Source organism: Aotus nancymaae, unplaced genomic scaffold (genome assembly GCF_030222135.1).
Source record: "Aotus nancymaae isolate 86718 unplaced genomic scaffold, 86718_ANA_hifiasm-v0.15.2.pri h1tg000036l, whole genome shotgun sequence".
NCBI lineage: Eukaryota > Metazoa > Chordata > Mammalia > Primates > Aotidae > Aotus > Aotus nancymaae.
In genome coordinates this window covers 66,441,971-66,461,161 of record NW_026988450.1, presented here as the reverse complement: position 1 = coordinate 66,461,161, position 19,191 = coordinate 66,441,971, and the positions used below count along the sequence as shown (strand labels likewise).

General features: G+C 44.1%; 1 protein-coding gene across 1 annotated transcript in view; it reads left to right on the top strand.

Moving 5' to 3' along the window:
• The first annotated feature begins 9,951 nt into the window (after window positions 1-9,951).
• The window catches only part of EXT1 (exostosin glycosyltransferase 1), a 315,224-nt gene continuing 305,984 nt past the window's right edge, over window positions 9,952-19,191 (top strand). Inside the window, exon 1 of the mRNA XM_012443266.3 lies at window positions 9,952-11,703. Coding sequence (XP_012298689.1) covers window positions 10,742-11,703 — 962 coding nt within the window. The 5' untranslated portion in view covers window positions 9,952-10,741. The remainder of the gene's footprint in view (window positions 11,704-19,191) is intronic.

The window sequence follows — 19,191 nt, the reverse complement described above, 5'->3', positions numbered from 1 at the left end:
TTGTAAATTACAGCCCGGAGTCAGTTTTATGGTGATTATTTCTTTCCGTGTCTGTTTTTCCTCCTGGAGTGGGAGTCCCTAGAAGGCAGGGGCTGGGTGGCACATATAGGAAAATCTTTAGAGAAAACAGAAGGTACCAAGATAAGCAAGCAGGGTGGAGCTTCTGTATCTTCCACTAGGGGTCAGTAAAACTTTTATGAGAATCCTATGATGGCATCCGGACTTAGAGAAGGGCAATTTCGTTGGTGACAACTTTGTCCCTCAGAAAACACTCACAAGAGGCTGTCCTATCACCGAAAAGGAGCTCGTTCCAAGTTGTTAAACACACATAAAAAGCACAGCCAAATATGACTTAGACTAGCATGTCAATATATCAAACAACAGAATTAACATCAGAGACAAAAGTCTCAGCTTAAATGCACAGTTTTGATAAATACTAAACATGCTATCTTTCCTAATAAACAATCACTGGCTAACTGTCCAGTGAGTAGGGCTAATTATCTTGACTCTGGTTATTGTAGTGTCTGTATCATAAAAATAAGATTTGAAGTTTCTCTTTTCCTTATGATGTGCCATCCTGGTTTGCAATAGTGCTTATTGTAACATTATACAGGAATGTAGATGGAATTTATTAGAAACAAAGACTTTTGAAAATACGTACTAGATAAATAAACTTGATTCCCTGCCCTACCAACAGCTAGGGTGAGCTGTTAAAAATTGAAATCAGATCATATCATTCCCCTACTTGAAATCCTCCAAGGCCTTCCAACTCCTAAAATCAAATCCAACACATCATCCTGCCTGTGATGCTAGGGCATGCCAAGGTTCCTGCAACTTCTCAGATCTCATCTCCTGCCTCTTGTTCCTGCATTCATTATATTCCTGCCACAGTTACCTTATCTGCTGATGCTTAAACTCAGTGGTTATCAAACTGGGGGATCTGGAGCGTCAGCCTTGCCTGGGAAGTTGTTAGAATGCAAATCCTCGGGTCACACCCCAGATCTATTGAATCAGAAATTCTAAGGGTGGGATTCAGCCCATCAGGTGATTCTGGTGCATGCTAAAGTTTGAAAATCACTATTCTAATTCTTCAAACTCCTTTCTGCCTTAAGATCTTTGCACTGGCCAGATCTTAGGCCTGATACACTCTTCCCAAGGTTCCTTTCCCATCAGTCACATGGCAGCTGCTGAAATGTTAGCTTATCACAGAGACCTTCATTGACCATCCTGTTTAAAGTGAGCCTCCTTACTCTCCTTATCCCAATCTATGCCATTGTCCTTTTCATTTCTCCTTAGAACTATCTGAAATGATCTTGCTAATTTATTTACTTATTATTTTATTTTTTAATTTATTTTATTTTTGAGATGAAGTGTCGTTCTGTCACCTAGGCCAGAGGGCAGTGGCATGATTTCAACTCAGCGCAATTTCCACCTCCACGTTCAAGCAATTTTCCTGCCTCAGCCTCCCAAGTAGCTGGGACTACAGCTGCATGCCAACACGCCCGGTTAATTTTCTTATTTTCAGTAGAGATGGGGTTTCACTATGTTGGCCAGGCTGGTCTCAAACTCCTGACCTCAAGTGATCTGCCTGCCTGAGTCTCCCAGAGTGCTGGGGTTACAGGTGTCAACCACCCAGGCTGGACTACTTATTATTTTATTATCTATCTCCCCAATTAGAATGCGAGTAGACACCTTGTTTGTCTTTTATACCACATATCCTGAGTTCCTAGAACACGGGCACATAATAGGTTCTCAATAAAAGTTTCTCAAATTGATGTCTATGAGATTGTTCTGATAAGCCTGCCTTGAAGAAGGAAGATAAATTTAGATTATCTAAAGGAAGCTGCAGTCTTGTGGCACAGCCCTGGCATGAAGCCAGAAAATGAGGGTCAAATTCTAAATTCTCAACATTAAAATCAGGTGACCTTAAGCAAGTTATTTAACTGGATTAGTGGGTCTCAACTAGAGGTTATTTTGCTTCCAGACATTTGACGTGTCTGGACATATTTTTGACACCCCAACTTGGGATGCAGGTAGGAGTAGAGGGTGCTGTTGGGCACTCAGTGGGTAGAGGCAAGAAATGTGATTAAGCATCCCACAATGCACAGGGCAGCCTCTTCCAACAGAGAGTTATGTGGAGCAAAATATCGACAGTGGGGCCGGGCGCAGTGACTCACGCCTGTAATCCCAGCACTTTGAGAGGCCGCGGCGGGTGGATCACGAGGTCAAGAGATCGAGACCATCCTTCAACATGGTGAAACCCCGTCTCTACTAAAAATACAAAAAATTAGCTGGGCATGGTGGCGCGTGCCTGTAATCCCAGCTACTCAGGAGGCTGAGGCAGGAGAATTGCCTGAATCCAGGAGGCGGAGGTTGCGGTGAACCAAGATCGCGCCATTGCACTCCAGCCTGGGTAACAAGAGCAAAACTCCGTCTCAAAAAAAAAAAATTCAAAATATATCGACAGTGCCCAGGTTAGAAACCCCGAACCAGGCTGGGTGCAGTGGCTCATGCCTGTAATAGCAGTTTGAGAGACTGAGGCGGGTGGATCACGAGGTCAGGATGACACCAGCCGGCCAAATGGTGAAACCCCATCTCTACTAAAAATATAAAAATTAGCTGGGCATGGGTGGCGTGCATCTGTAGTCCCAGCTACTCAGGAGGCCGAGGCAGGAGAATCGCTTGAATCCAGGAGGTGGAGGTTGCAGTTAGCTGAGATCATGCAGCTGTACTCCAGCCTGGACGACAGAGCCAGACTCCATCTCAGGAAGAAAAGAAAAAAAAAAAGAAAAAAAGAAACGTCAAACCAGAATCTTACTATTTTTAAAACAGGGATAATATTCTTTTTCTGCTTCACAGGGTTCCAGTGATACTCAAGCAAAAATTCTTCTGTGTTTTGTAAATGACAAAAGACTGTAGATGGATACCTCCTGGTATAGCATATCTGCTCAATGAATATTTGTTCAAGGACTATATGAATGAATTGCCAAGAGCCCCCTCCTAGGATTGAGTTTCAGTTTCCTCATTTGTGACAACTGGTAAGGAGAATACCTGCATCTTAGGAACCTTGCAAGGATCAAAGAGATAATGCTGGTAAAGCACCTGGTGCAGGCTTTGACACACACATGGTTGAATTTCCCTTGTTTTGCTCTTGGTTAGCTTCCTGCTTGGCTATCTTGGGAGGCCTGCTGGGGCCTCCTACTTCTACTTGTTTTTCTTCCACTTGTTTGCTCCCTTCTCAGTGGAGTTCCATCTTCCTCTTTCCCAAGCTTTTCCCCTCCTGGGCCCACTTGGTCTACACAGGGCCTCCTTGACTATTTCAGCTGGAAAGATATCATCGCATCTTAGCCTGCATTTTTTTGGATGAAGCTCCCAAGTCCTAGCATTCAGAAACAATGCTGCAGGCTTCCTCAGATTCTTGGCAGAGAAGGAAGTAGAAACTAGGCTGTTTTCTGGCTGGGAATCCCTAGATTCATCATTACGACTCCATGATGCCCCAACTTTTGTTGACCTGATTGTCTTTTCCTACCTCCTATACCCAATCGGTAAAAACCCAGCAGAGTTCCCTGTTCTTTCTAGAAACTGGAAATGCTTACTGCTAGAGGTTTCATTAGACATCACCAAAACCTCACAATGTGCCCACATCAAATACAAAGTTTGTATAACATTTATGAAGATTGGATTGCCTTGCCTGTTGACCTAGGGTTACCTGTTAGGGAATTTAAGCTTCTGCTAATCCCAATATTTCAGCTTGTTTTCATATTTTAGAGCCAATCAATTCTTTTCTATAGCAAATAGAATTGTAAACCATTGATATACATATGCTCCTGCAGTGCTTTCTACATTAAAAAGAAAAATAGACTCCTTTGCTTTGCTGCCATCAGCTATTTTTCTGTTTTCCCTTTTTCTGTTGGTTTATAATAGTCAATGGCCATTCCAGAGTATGCAAAGAATCTGGAAACCAATGTGTGTTTGATGGGTGATATTCCATGTATTTAATGCTGTCAACTTGCAAACATGGTCTCATCTCATGTACTTGGGTCCACATCTGTCCAGGAGTGTGATGATCAAATCTTGCACCTGCCATGTGCATTGAGGACTGCAAAATTTTTCTCATATTAGTTTGTTCTCATTTGATTCTTACAGTAACTCACATGCTTAAAGTAACTTACATGCTTATAGCTAAGCATGCTATATATTACAGTTACTCTTGATTTTACCAATGAGAAACCAAAGCTTAGGGAAGTGAATTGACTTGCTCAAGGTTATAGAGCAAGTGACAGGGTCAAGGTAAAAGCCTACATTTTCTGGAATCTTTTGTGCCACACTGTTTTCAGGTCTTTAGACAGCGCTCGGGGAAAAAGTACACCTGGAAAAGGAAACTAAGCACGGCTTGAATGCTTGGGCTACTTTAGCTCTGTGTGTGTGTGTGTGTTTGTGTGTGATAGAACTCTAGCCTTGAATATTCTCTTATTTGCCCTACAGACAACAGGATCAGATTAATTAATTAGTTCCACAGTGTTTATTTCGTGACGGACACTATTGTAACTATTGTCACTATTGCTGAGGATGTAACACTGAACAAAATGACCAAGTCCTTGCACCATGGAACTCACATTCTAGATGCAATAGATAAATAATAAATGAACAAGCCAATATATAGAATGTCAGGTGCTGATTGTGCTAAGAAGAAAAATAAGGAGGGTGAGGGGATCAGAAAATGGAAGGGTTGTGCTGTTTTATTTAGGGTGGTTAAAGAAGCCTTAAAGAAGGTGGCATATGAGGAGAGACTTGAAGGAAATGAGGGAGTGTGTGAGGTGGATTTGGATGCAGACGGGCAGAGACAAGTGTGTGCAAGGGCCCTGAGGCAGGGACATGGTTGCTATGCATGAGAAATAACAAGGTCACCAGCCTGGCTGGAGCACAGTGAGTAGATCAGGAGGGAGAGAGAGAGAGAGATGTGGGCAGGAAATGGGATGAGAGGCTGTGGTGAGGGGAGGTGGGGCACAATTAAGAAAAATCCTGTGGGAACTTGTAGGTAATTGAAAAGGCTTTGTCCCTTAGTAGAGAGACAAGGATCCCTTGAGGGCTTTGACCAGAGGAGTTACATGATTTGAAACACATCAGTGTGGTTTTTTTTGTTTTTGTTTTTGTTTTTGAGATGGAGTCTTGCTCTGTCACCCAGGCTGGAGTGCAGTGGCATGATCTCAGTTCACTGCAACCTCCGCCTCCCAGGTTCAACGATTGTCCTGCCTCAGTCTCCCAAGTAACTGGGACTACAGCTGCGTGCCACCACGCCCGGCTAAGTTTTGTATTTTTAGTAGAGATGGGGTTTCACTATGTTGGCCAGGCTGGTCTTGAACTCCTGACCTCAGGTAATACACCTGTGTCGGCCTCCCAAAGTGCTGGGATTACAGGCATAAGCTACCATGTCTGGCTCAAACACATCATTGTTAAAAAATTTACAATGGACCAACTTGCCCTCTGTTAAGATAATCCTGGTTAGTAATATTTCCACTTCAAACCACAGACTGAATCTTGCTTTGAGGACTACCAAGGGGCCTTTAAAAAAAAAGAAAAATTTCCTCAGATTTATTGGGATGTGAATGACAAATAAAAACTGCATATGCATTTATGATATACAACATGATTTGATGTATGTATATATTGCAAAATGATTACTATTATCAAGCTAATTAACCCATCTGTCATGGTACGTATCTCTGTGTGTGTGTGTGTGTGTGTGTGTGTGTGTGTGTGTGTGTGTGTGTGTGTGTGTGGTGGGAGTACTTAAGATCTACTGTCTTAGCAAATTCCTAATATACGATACAGCATTATTAACCAGTCACTATGCTGTAGGTTAGATTCCCAGAACTTTCTCATCTTACAACCGAATGTTTTATATTCCTTGACTAACATACCCTGATTGCTCCAAGCTCTCAGACCATGGCAACCACCATTATACTCTCTGCTTCTGTGAATTTGACTTTTTTAGGTTCCACATGTAGGTCAGATCCACACAGAAGTGCAGTATTTGTCTTTCTGTATCTGGCTACCTGGCTTCTTTCACTCAGCGTAAGGTGGTTCATCCCTGTTGTCTGAAATGGCAGGATTCCTGCTACTTATGGCTGAATAATATTCCATTGTATGTATATGCCATATTTTCTTTATTCATTCATCAATTAACAGACATTTAGGTTGTTGCTATGTATTGATTATTGTGAATAACACTGTAGTGAACATGAAAGTGCAGGCATCTCTTTGACATGTTGATTTCATTTCCTTCTGATATATACCCAGAAGTAAGATTGCTGGATGATATGGTAATTATGCTTTGGTTTTTGAGAATTTCCCTATCATTTTCTACAATGGCCATATGAATTTACAGTCCCACCAACAGTGTGCAAGGGTTCTCTTTTCTTATTGTCCCAAACACTTGTTATCTTTTGTCTTTCTGATAATAGCCATTCTAATAGGTGTGAGGTGGTATCTCACTGTGGTTTTAATTTCATTTCTCTGATTAACATTGTTGAATACCTTTTCATATACCCATTGGCCGTTCGAATGTCTTTTTTGAAACATGTCTATTTAGGCCCTTTGCCCATTTTAAATATTTTGTTTTGTTTTTTGCTATTGAGTTGTGTGAGTTCTTTGTATATTTTGGATATTAACCCCATATCAGATGTTTGGTTTGCAAATATTTCCTTTCCTTTCGTTGGCTGCCTTTTCATTTGTTGATTGTTTCCTTTACTAACTGCGCAGAAGATTGTTAATTTGATGTATTCCACTTGTTTATTTTTGCTTTTGTTGCTTGCACTTATGAGATCTTTCTTTTCATGTGTGTACAAGTGCTATGGTGAAGCTAAATTTTAGTAAGTCATTCATTCATTCATTTGAATTAGTGATTGTGCTTCACCTAAGTGCCAGGAACTGCTCTTGGCATTTGGGATAAAGGAGTAAATAGGACGAACAGTTCTGCTCACAGGAGCTTCCTCCCAGGTTCAAGTGATTGTTGAACTGTTTTTTTTTTTTACCATGAAGAAACAGTTAACAAGCAAATAAATAGAAGAGATTTCAGCTGATGAGAAGAGTTAGGAAAAAATAAAACAGAGGAGATGAAATGATAATGCCATTATAGAGGCTACTTTTAAGATTTCAGTTGGATTTTGAAATGTGGAACTTAGGCTAATGGTGTTACACATGTAGATCAATTTACAGTTTACAAATTCAGGCCAGGCACAGTGGCTCACGCCTGTAATCCCAGCACTCTGGGAGGCCGAGGTGGACAGATCACTTGAGGTTAGTAGTTCAAGATCACCCTGGCCAACAAATGGCAAAACCCCGTCTCTACTAAAAATACAAAAATTAGCCGGGCATGGTGGCGGGTGCCTGTAATCCCAGCAACTCAGGAGGCCGAAGTGGGATAATCAGTTGAACCTGGGAGGTGGAGGGTGTAGTAAGCTGAGACCACACCACTGCATTCCAGCCTGGGTGACAGAGCGACTCTGCAAAAAAAAAAAAAAAAAAAGGCTAGCAAGAAAGGTATTATAATCCTGACTTTTCAAATGTGAAACTGGAGGTCCACCGAAATTAAGCGACATGCCCAAGGCACTAGTAAATGGCAGACCTGGGGGCTGAACCCAAGTTTTCTCTAATTTTCAGTACCAAAGTTTTTCTCACAGTATGCAATACTTTAGGAAGTACAAGTAGAGATGGGTAACACTGGGGCCTGGGATAAGGAAATTAGCCATAATTAGGCAAGAAAGGCGTGAAGCACATGCCAAAACATAAACAGAACACAAAAGAGCAAGAAAGGTAGCTAGCTCCCCCTAAGGTTACGCAAAACAACCGGTCAGATATAGAGGGACCGGACAAGGTGGCTCACACTGTAATCCTGGCACTTTGAGAGGCCAAGGCAGGCAGATCACTTGAGGTCAGGAGTTTGAGACCAGTCTGGCCAACACTGCAAAACCCTGTCTCTACAAAAAATTAGCCGGGTGATGGTGGTGTACGCCTGTAATCCCATCTACTCGGGAGGCTAAGAGAGGAGAATCGCTGGAACTCGGGAGGCGAAGGTTGTAGTGAGCTGAGATCCCACCACCAAGGCACTCCAGCCTGGGTGACAGAGTGAGACTCTGTCTTAAAAAAAAAAAAAAGATATAGAGGACCTCCAGTCCCACAGCCCCACTTCCACAGGGCTGAGATAATCAGAAGAGAAGGGCTCCTGCCTTGAACGATTGTTCTTAGCAACTTGGGCTGGGGGACGCTTTGGATCACATGTGGTTTCAGTCACTGCCTTTATCTGCATCATTGTCACTGTATTTGGAAGATGACTGAATCCTCATTCCTGTCCCAGGCCTCTCTACATTGTGCAGGGGGTACAAGTCAAATCTGGAAAAGCTGTCTCATCTTTGGCAGGTCAGCAATAGGGAGAGGCTTCAGGAATGTACAGTAATGTCCCACCCACGCCCCTTCCCCGTTTTATTAAAACAAACCTGAAACAACAGAGGTCTAAAACTTTCCACTGTATCATTTCACCTTGCCTTGTTATAACCCTGCCCTTTATCCACACCCTGCTGGGGTTTTTGCAGCCTAAGGGAAGCTGGGAAATGTCTGCTCCTAGCGCTCAGTCACTCCCATAATAAACAATCACTAAACAGCGGGCTGCCCTAGGCAACTGTCCAGCTTGCCCTAACCCTGAGACTTCAGTTAGGCCAGAGGGTGGGAGGTGTTCTCTGTAAAGCAGTGTTCAGGCTCTGAGGCCAGGGAGTTTGGTTTTGACCGCAGATACGGTTTGGGAACTAAGCATATCTTTGTGGACCTGGAGGATCTTTAGCGGGACTGCTGGTCAGTTACCTGAGTTATCCAATGAAGTTCTTCCACTGAGGGTGGCAGGAGCTTGGGGTCAGGGAGTTGGGAGGTCAATGAGGGAAGGTCCAACCATTTGGCACTAACTGTAAATAAGGTCACTTTCCTCATGTAAGTTTCCCTTCTATAGCTGGGACAGTTTGCAATTCTACCAGTCATCCTTCCTTCCACCACCACCACCACCACCAGGAGAATAACATCACTCTGAGGACTGGGGCAAGCTTAAGTTAACCGATTTCTCTGCAGCCATTAGAAAATCTTTTTTCTCTGATTGGATCTCTTGGAAGCTTTCTTCACAATAGACAGAGGGGGTTCAGGCAAGGCTGCCTAAGTAGATAATGAGGATTTAGGATAGCTGTCTTATACTCTTAGCACACAGAAGCAGGCATGAAGAATTGCAACAATTCCTCTTGATTGTAATAATTCCTCTTCATTGTTGGGGATTGGGGTGTCTCCTTGGTTTAAGAAAAAGATACGCTATGTAAGGGAGGAGTAAGGGGAGACTGCTTTAATGCCTGGCAGAAAATTGAAATACTGAGTCTCGGAGAGTGGAAGGAGGGTTGGGAGAGGCAGCTTTCGGATCGGCAGTCGCTTTCTATGAAGTCTTTCTTCCTCCCTGCTTCCCACTTTCAAAGCATCCTTCTCTAGGCGATCCGGTAGACAGCCCAGGAGACCGGATTCTCCAAGGCGCCCGGGGCCGCGAAGCACGGGGCCCCCGCCGGTTCCTCCTTCCCGGGCTGACTCGTTTCCGCAGGCGCCTCCGGTCCCCGGCACCGCGCAGGCCGAGATCCTGGCCTGGGAGCGCCGCGGGGCCACTGGACTCGCCCCGGGCCGCCCCACGCTCTACCTGCCCGCCCGCCGACTGCATGCAGCCCGGGAAGCCCCGGCTCCCCGCGTCCCCCGCGCCCCCGACGCCGCGCCGGCGCCTCAGCCCGCGGCCGGGGGTTATGAATGGGCGCAGCGGAAGCACCGCCCCCCCCGGACGTGACGCTCGGCCAATGGCAGCGCGGGCTGCGTGGATGGATGAGGTCAGCGCTGTCGTGTCGGGAATGGAATGTGTAAGTGTAACATTCAGAACCGGGTAACATTCGGCGACCGAACGCGGCAGTCGGCAGCGATCGCGCGGGGGCCTGCGAAGCGCCGCTCGGGGCCGGCACTGCCCGCGGGGAGGACGCGCCGCTGCCGCCGCCACCCAGCGCCGCCGCCGCCGCTGCCGCCTCCAGCCCGGGCCGCCGCGCGTCCCGGGGGCCGGCCCCGCGAGCGCAGGAGTAAACACCGCCGGAGTCTTGGAGCCGCTGCAGAAGGGAAGAGAGATGCAGGGATTTGTGAGGTTACGGCGCCCCAGCTGCAGGATGCACTAGCCGGCTGAACCCGGGATCGGCCGACTCGTGGGAACCGGAGTGCTCTGCACGGAGAGTGGTGGATGAGTTGAAGTTGCCTTCCCGGGGCTCGTTTTCCACGCTGCCGAGAGGAATCCGAGAGGCAAGGCAATCACTTCGCCTTGCCATTGATTGGGTATCGGGAGCTTTTTTTTTTTTTTTCCTCCCCTCTCTCTTTCTTTTCCTCCGTCTTGTTGCATGCAAGAAAATTACAGTCCGCTGCTCGCCCGCCCTGGGTGCGAAATATTCAGCCCCGCTCTCTCCCGTGCATCGTGCAACCCGAAGATGAAAGACCGAAGGGGAGAAAGTTAAAGAAATCGCCCACATGCGCTGGATCAGTCCACGGCTTGGGGAAAGGCATCCAGAGAAGGTGGGAGCGGAGAGTTTGAAGTCTTTACAGGCGGGAAGATGGCGGACTGGAGCTGAAAGTGTTGATTGGGAAACTTGGGTGATTCTTGTGTTTATTTACAGTCCTCTTGACCCAGGCAGGACACATGCAGGCCAAAAAACGCTATTTCATCCTGCTCTCAGCTGGCTCTTGTCTCGCCCTTTTGTTTTATTTCGGAGGCTTGCAGTTTAGGGCATCGAGGAGCCACAGCCGGAGAGAAGAGCACAGCGGTCGGAATGGCTTGCACCACCCCAGTCCGGATCGTTTCTGGCCCCGCTTCCCGGACGCTCTGCGCCCCTTCGTTCCTTGGGATCAATTGGAAAACGAGGATTCCAGCGTGCACATTTCCCCCCGGCAGAAGCGAGATGCCAACTCGAGCATCTACAAAGGCAAGAAGTGCCGCATGGAGTCCTGCTTCGATTTCGCCCTTTGCAAGAAAAACGGCTTCAAAGTCTACGTATACCCGCAGCAAAAAGGGGAGAAAATCGCCGAAAGTTACCAAAACATTCTAGCGGCCATCGAGGGCTCCAGGTTCTACACCTCGGACCCCAGCCAGGCGTGCCTCTTTGTCCTGAGTCTGGATACTTTAGACAGAGACCAGTTGTCACCTCAGTATGTGCACAATTTGAGATCCAAAGTGCAGAGTCTCCACTTGTGGAACAATGGTAGGAATCATTTAATTTTTAATTTATATTCCGGCACTTGGCCTGACTACACCGAGGACGTGGGGTTTGACATCGGCCAGGCGATGCTGGCCAAAGCCAGCATCAGTACTGAAAACTTCCGACCCAACTTTGATGTTTCTATTCCCCTCTTTTCTAAGGATCACCCCAGGACAGGAGGGGAGAGGGGGTTTTTGAAGTTCAACACTATCCCTCCTCTCAGGAAGTACATGCTGGTATTCAAGGGGAAGAGGTACCTGACAGGGATAGGGTCAGACACCAGGAATGCCTTATATCACGTCCATAACGGGGAGGACGTTGTGCTCCTCACCACCTGCAAGCATGGCAAAGACTGGCAAAAGCACAAGGATTCTCGCTGTGACAGAGACAACACCGAGTATGAGAAGTAAGTGTCTGGGCTGGCGTGTCTTTGCGAGTCAGCCTTGGGCCCTGCCGGCCTTGGTCCAGGTGTGAAGTTGGGGGATGGGGTGGGGGCGGATGAGCCCTCAGTCCTCTTCCCACTTTGAGCCTGGAATTGAGCAAATCCGGTTCAGGTGTGCAGCTAGAGGCTAGGCGAGTTGGAGCTCCTCGGGCAAACTGAAAAACCTGGAGCACCTTCCTGAGCCAAGTAGATGACAGTGTCTCCCTCTTGCTTAGAAAACCTTCAGGGAGGAGTGTCTCCTGCTAAAAGTCAGGGTTTGATCCGAGTTTAGTAACTGCATTTCAGGCATGGGGATTGGAGGGTGTTTCTGAGGGTGTTTAGAGACCCAAAGAGGCTGTGATCTACCGAAAGTCCAGAGATCTTCCACCAAGAGTGATGCTTTTGTTTGCTTTTCCGGTGAGTTGGGGGTACCTACTTTCCCAGGAGTTTTCCCAACTTCACATTTTCTGTAAGCCTGTAATTCATGTTAGCTGTGGAAGTGTTTAAATTTTATCTAACTGTGTGGCCCTTTCCTCTCTCCCTCATGGCATTGACTTTTATGAAGGGAGACTGTAAACTTGTTGGGCCTGTGGCTTTGCATGCATGCATGCACTCATTCATTCATTCATTTATTCATTCATTCATTTCTGTACATGTCCTGTCTCTTTCCTAGGAGAAACTGTTTTTTAATCTGGGCCTCAGTCCCACTGTCTAAGCTCCAGTTGCTAATTTAGATTTCCCATTCTCTTTTGTCTTTATCTATTTGCATATAAATTGTAGACTGTTACTCTTTGAATGGGTGTGAGATGCCTCCTTACCCTCTGTAGTGAGGCAAGTTTTGTCCAGTTGCTAAGTGACTGAATTGGTTACTTTGTAGCCCTTTTCACTCTTCCTTTTTCCTTCCCAGTGACAGTAACTGACACAGGGGATTTGGAGTCAAAGCTAGATTCCACAAATCTGCTTTACCCTGGGCTTGGTGGACCAGTTTCCTAGTAGGTGGGGTTGCCGCCCAGACTCTCACTTATATCTGAGTGTGAAAGAGTTAGTGAGTTCCTACAGTGCATTTCAACGTTACGCCAGTTAAAAGCCAGAGCAGCCTTGTGCTACCCAGGGAAGGAAGGGGAACCTCTCAGCTGAGTACAAGAGGAATTGGCAGAGGTTGGCAGATTTTGCAATTGATTCATGAAATGCAGAATAGGGGAAATGCTTCACAAACCTGATTGGAACAGGAAGGGGTATGGTGGGAAACTGGCCTTGAAATGAAAGGTTTGATTGTTGTCTGTGCATTTTCTCAGACACTAGGACCTCTATAGGAGTGACTGGAAGGGAAATTAAAGTCCTCCAAGACTTGATCATAGAGAGTGAAGGAGAAAGTATCAGGTACTCAGATTCTGCTTTCCAACCCCCGATACCTTTTGCTTTTCAGGCATAAGAAAAACCAGAGACTAGGATCAATTATGAATCCATATTTTCCTCTCATTCAGGGGCAGTTATGTGTGAATGTGCAGTTGCAATGGATTACAGTTTTCTCATAAAAGACATCTAAACTATGGTTTGTAATGAACTGCTTTGTTTATACGACATTTACATTGACCTATTTCTGTGGGTGCTTATAAGAAAAAAATGCTTATAGCCTTTCAGGAATTTCTTTGTCTGGTTTATGGTGGAGTAACTCGAGATGAAATCTAACCTTTCAGTGTCTTCTAAAGCAGTCTCACAGAATGCTGTGGAAGGATCACTATATTCTTCATCCTTCTAAAAGGGCTAAAGCTGAGATTTCAGCTAAGGAAATTTGAATTATACATTTATTTGGAAAATACCCTCCATCCAAGGGAACACTATTTCTTACCCTTTTATTCCCAAAATAAAGTTTCTACCTTTTCTGTGGAATGGAAACATTTTCTAGAGATCAGGAATGAAGGAAGGGAGAGGTTGGTTTCTTTAAAACTTTAGTGTTTACCAATTAAATTTAACTAATTTTTTGCCTCTTTGTGATCTGGCCAAGAAATATGACACCCACACTTTGGTTTATGTTTAAAGACCACAAGGGGTCAAGACCTCAAGACTGGGTCTGATCAGAAAAGTGGCATTTAGTAGAAAAGCAAGTTTGTTCTGTCTCCCAAGCAGGGATCTCTTTAGGAGGGACACTTCTGGATTTTCATTATGTTCCCCTTTTGCATACCTTCCAGCCCTAAACTTGCATGATAGCCCGGGATGGTGCTGCAAAAGATTTACATTCACTCACCTGGTACACCTGAGTTTTAACTCATTTCTCTCAGTGGGTTAGCAGAATTATTTGTCTTTGAGAAATGGTGCTTACAAACTTTATTGCCTTTTATTATTGCCTTTGTAACACATGAAGATGAAGCAAGAACTCTTAAATTTGGAGATACGCTAGCAGAGCAAGCAACGTGTGTTGTGCTCTGGCGGAAGAGCAACTACTGTGCTGCTTATATCGATGCTTTCTGGAAGATAGCCTTAGATAATGTGAGATGTGGAACTACTCAAGTCAAGATATGCCAGTCTCTCTAGCCCCTTAGGAGGAGGCGATACTGAAATTAGGTCTGTAGACGTGATCTATGTAAGTTTGGCTTCTCATACTGACTCATGGTGTGACTTCTGATTAGTCAGTCACCTTGAGCATTAGTTTGGGTTTTGTCGAGTGGGTTTTAGACTGCTTCAGGGGCGCTCTAAGCACTTACTTGGTAATAGCTTGTAAAAACACAATCAATTTTCATCTAATTTATTAGCAAGTGTATGTGGGGGGAAAAAAAAGCTTCAATTTAATTTTCTCCCTCAAGCAATCACCTGTAAGTTTCCTTTGGAGCAGACTTTATGGGGTCTGATGATTATATTAAAAATTTATGGTATCATGATCAAGTTAGGATACTATAGAGTATATACAAATGTATCAACTAAACAAATTGTTGCTTTTGGTGAAATAGAACATTATGTGTCGATAAAGATCTAGTGCTAAATGAGCAAGGACTTCTGTCTCACCTGTGCCTTTGTCAAAATTAGACATTGATTACAAAGGTATGGGAGAGCTACATGGAATGAAGGAAAATGACTTTTCTAATAGGAAATAAATTTCTTTTATCATTTTTTGGACCCAGACGTCCAGGAATGTATTAAAATATCAATTCTTATGATACCCGTATTTATTAATCAATTATATATTTTAACGCACGTGGATGATGCCAGCTAAAATCACTGCAGTAATTAGATGATTTGTAATGATGCTTTAGAGAAATTCTTTCTATTTTATGTTCTTTCAGCTGCTTATGCATCCTTACAGAATTGTTGTATTTTTACATGAACTTCATAGTTCATGTCCCTACAAAGGGCATTATTGTGAAACTTTAGGTTCGGGTATTTGAAATAGAAGAAAAGAGAGGGAAAGAAGAGGTGGCTTCTATCTTCGGCCCCCTTTAAGGAAAGCGAGAGTGAATATTTAAAGCTTTTCTGGGAACAGGGAAGATAGTGTGCAAATCTTTTTGACATTTTCCTTTTTCTTGTTTGCTAATGCTGTACCTCACAATTCTGGTATCTTTAAGGGTCTTGAAGGTAAGAGATTATTTGGCTTCCAACATCCTGATTTTTACAGATGTAGAAGCTGAGGGACAGAATGTTTCAGGGATTTGCTTAAGGCCAGAAAACTGTTTAGTGACAAGGGTGGCACTAGAATGCAGGCCCCCTGAATTTTGCTTTGATCTGCAGCCTTTCATTTCTACTCTCAGGTACTCTTGAAAATTCACCAGCCATGAGGAGATTCTCATTAATGGTGTTTACTATGGGATTTCCCGTCGAATTCTTCAGTAATCTGATGAAAACTTGGAGGACACCTTTGTAAAAATAAATAAGTAAATAAATAAAAGCATATTCACAATTTGTCATGTGGTTTCAGGGGCTGACGCACACCTCCTGCTGAGGGCATCCTCAGACTTACAAACACTTGCTCTGGGAGTTTACATTTTGCCTGTTTGCTTAGTTGGGTAGGTCTGTGGAGCTGTTTAGTCTAAGCAGTTTTTTGAACCTTTCTATTTGGCCCTAAGGGGTTTAGAGAATAGGCTGTGCATGGACTGAACAATAAGTTGAATTCTGTGCACTTATAGCAAAAAGACAATATGCATAAGACAAGTCATAATGCTAAATGCTTTTATCTTTTCTTCCTCTCTATCTCAAACTGTATTAGCAGACACCTTGATCAAGTGCCTGATCCAGCAGTGAACCTTAGATGAATGTTTTCCTTCTCCAAAATGAAAGATGGGAATTGAGATTCTCAGGTTTTAAATGTAAAATATTAGCGCCTTTCTCCCCACAGTTGTACAAAAGCATTTCTAAAATAAACCAAATTATCAAAGTTAAAAAATAAGGTAGGGCCAGCCCTATGGAAAATTATGAAGTTGGCTCGTTTGTCTTCTGACACTGAGGTGCTGGTTCTCTTCTCTCTTTCCTTTCTCGCCTTTTTCTAAACCTGCTTTCTAGAGAGTATCTGAGAGCCTCAATCACAAGGAATCCCTGAATAAGGGTTGGGGTGTTATTTGCTACTTTTAGGGACATTTGTATTATTACTGAATTCAGCCTAACAAATGAGGGTTTCCAGTGGAGCCTGTGACCTAAGCTACTGGCCTTCATGGCTCGCTACTAAGGTTTGGGCAGGTCCTGCAGATGGGAGGCCACCTTTGGTCCCCCTGACTGTGACAGCAGCTTTGGATGGCAAAAGGGGTGATGCCACCCCTGCAGGTAGTGATGGTTGATTCTGTCAGAAGGCCTGGCGATCTGCCTTCTCAGAACACAGTGCTGGAAATACCTGCCAATAGTGACCTTTAATATGCCATTGTCACAGCAGAAGTTGTGCTTGGTAGGGCCTGGCTGCTTTGCTCACAACTGTCTTGAAGGTGTCTTCTCCGGCTATGTTGCCGGTGTGTAAATGGAGGAAAAACGCGGTAAGGTGGCTTGCCTGAGGCTACACAGCCTGTAAGTGGCTGAACTGAGGCTAAAACCCAGCTTTTCTGACTCCAGAATCTCTGTTCTTTTCACCGAGAAAAGAATATTCATTGCTACCTCACTGCATTCACTTTGCAGCACCGCATATTCAGAATGAAACAGGTGAGACAAAGTGGTCATTGGCTTCTGCAGGCTCTTGGACCTGTTACACGTTTCAGATATAAACATGGAAACTTATGTTTCCATGAGCTTAATAACTACAGCTGATCCTTCCTAATCCAAAGGTTTGAAATGCTCCAAAATCTGAAACTTTTGACCACCAACATGAGCATTTTGGATTTCAGATTTTTGAATTAGGAATGTCCAACTCTAAGTATACAATGCGGATATCTCAAAATCTGAAAAAAAACAAAATTTGAAACACTTTTAATTTGAAGCATTTCAAGCATTTTAGGCCAAGTCCTTCTCAGCCTAAAGTTGTGTATTTGAAACAAGGTATTTTCTGAACAAGGTGTTTGAGAAGTAGCTGTTGCCATGTAATAATTACCTAGTGCTTCCTTCACTCTCTGGAAGAAAATATAGTGGGCTTTTTTTTTCTCTCGGGGTCATGATGTGAATGTTGTACACAGTGGCCTCACCATCAGAACAGGTGTTCCAGCCCCCTACATGGAACTGTACGTGCTTCAGGTTGTGCTAAATTAACTTTCTTTAGATAAGGGATAACCAGCATTCATTTCAGATAATGGATATTCAACCTGTAATTGTTTTTATTTAAAAGCTCTTCCACCTTGACCAAGTTCCAGTAATAAACAGAGATTCCCTCCAAACTAGAAGATTTGTTGAGTGTCTGTTATTTGAATTTACTCATTAGTTCATATAACCTTTCAACAACAGTGAGAGTTAGATTATATCCTTATTTTACACATCAGAATGTAGACCCCTGAGACAGTAAAGTAACAAGCTCAGTGTCACATCTAGTGAGTAAATGGCAGAGTTCCTACCAGGGTACTTAGATTCCAAAGTCCCTTCTCTTCTACAGAATGTTACCACCCTTAAAGAATCAGAGTTTCTACCTGTTACATATTAATTTTTAACAAGTGAAGCGCGAGTCGCGTTTTGAGTATCAACATTTTTTCCATTGCTTTACTTTATGAACATGTTTCCCGAGGAAAAAGTTTGGCTCAGAGATGTTATAAAGATGGCCCCTAATTCCGATCGTTAATCACTGAACTCCTTGAACTCTTCTGTTCAAGGGGCATTGCAATTTTTTCTATGTAGATTCTGCTTGTAATTCTCTCCTAGGGTTCTTCTAAGAAAGATGAGGAAGCTGATTAGTAATCTACCTGTATGACCTTTCCCCTACTGATAGCATCCAGCAGGGTGTCCCTCTTTGATTGTAAGTGAAAGTGAACCCTGGAGATGTCGCTGCAGGTGGATGGGGCTCAGAGTGAATGCTGCTGCCCCAGGTAGACGTTGTGATCCAATAGAATAGAAACGAAAGGGCTACGGGAATGTTCTGTTTCTGGAACATATCACACTCAGTGCCTCCAGGGCCTAAGGCTCTTTAAAAGAAAAACAGTGCTTAAAAAATTATAAACGTTATATACAGGCTGAGCACAGTTCATGCCTGTAATTCTAGCACTTTGGGAGGCCAAGGTGGAAGACTGCTTGAGCCCAGGAGTTCTAGATCATACTAGCCTGGGTAACATAGCAGGATCTTATCTTTACTAAAGATAAAAAAAATTAGCTGTGCATGGTCGTGCACACCTGTAGTCCCAGCTGCTTGGGAGACTGAGGTGGGAGGATTTCATGAGTCCAGGACACTGAGGCTGCAGTGACCAATGATGGTACCACTGCACTCCACCCTGGATGACTGAGCAAGACCTTGGCTTCCAGAGGAAAAAAAAAAGAGAGAGAGAGAAAAGAAGGTATATATAGCCTTTGTGGAAGATTGGGAAAATACAGAAGTCCAGAATATGTAATTAAATTTCTTTCCTAATTCTATTTTTTTTTTTATTTTTTTGAGATGGAGTCTCTCTCTGTAGTTAGGCTGGAGTGCAGTGGCACGCTCTCGGCTCACTGCACCCTCTGCCTCCCAGGTTCAAGCAATTCTTCTGCCTCAGCCTTCCAGCAGCTGGGACTACAGTTGCAGGCTGCCACACCCGGCTAATTTTTTGTACTTTTAGTAGAGCTGGGGTTTCACCATGTTCGCCAAGATGTTTTCAATCTCCTGACTTCGTGATTTGCCCGCCTTGGCCTCCCAAAGTGCTGGGATTACAGGTTTAGCCACTGCGCCTGGCTCTCCTAGTTCAGTTATAAGTGCTAGCCACTGTTGGTAAACTTTGACGTAGTCAGTCTGTTCTAGCACATATATATGCTTATATGGCTCTGTCTCTGCATATCCAAGTACCTTGGATGGATAAATTAATTATTATTTAATTAATGGTGAGTAAATAATGAATTCAACACATTTTCTTGTTTGTGCTGGACACACATGTGTTGGAGCTGGGGCTACTTTGGCAA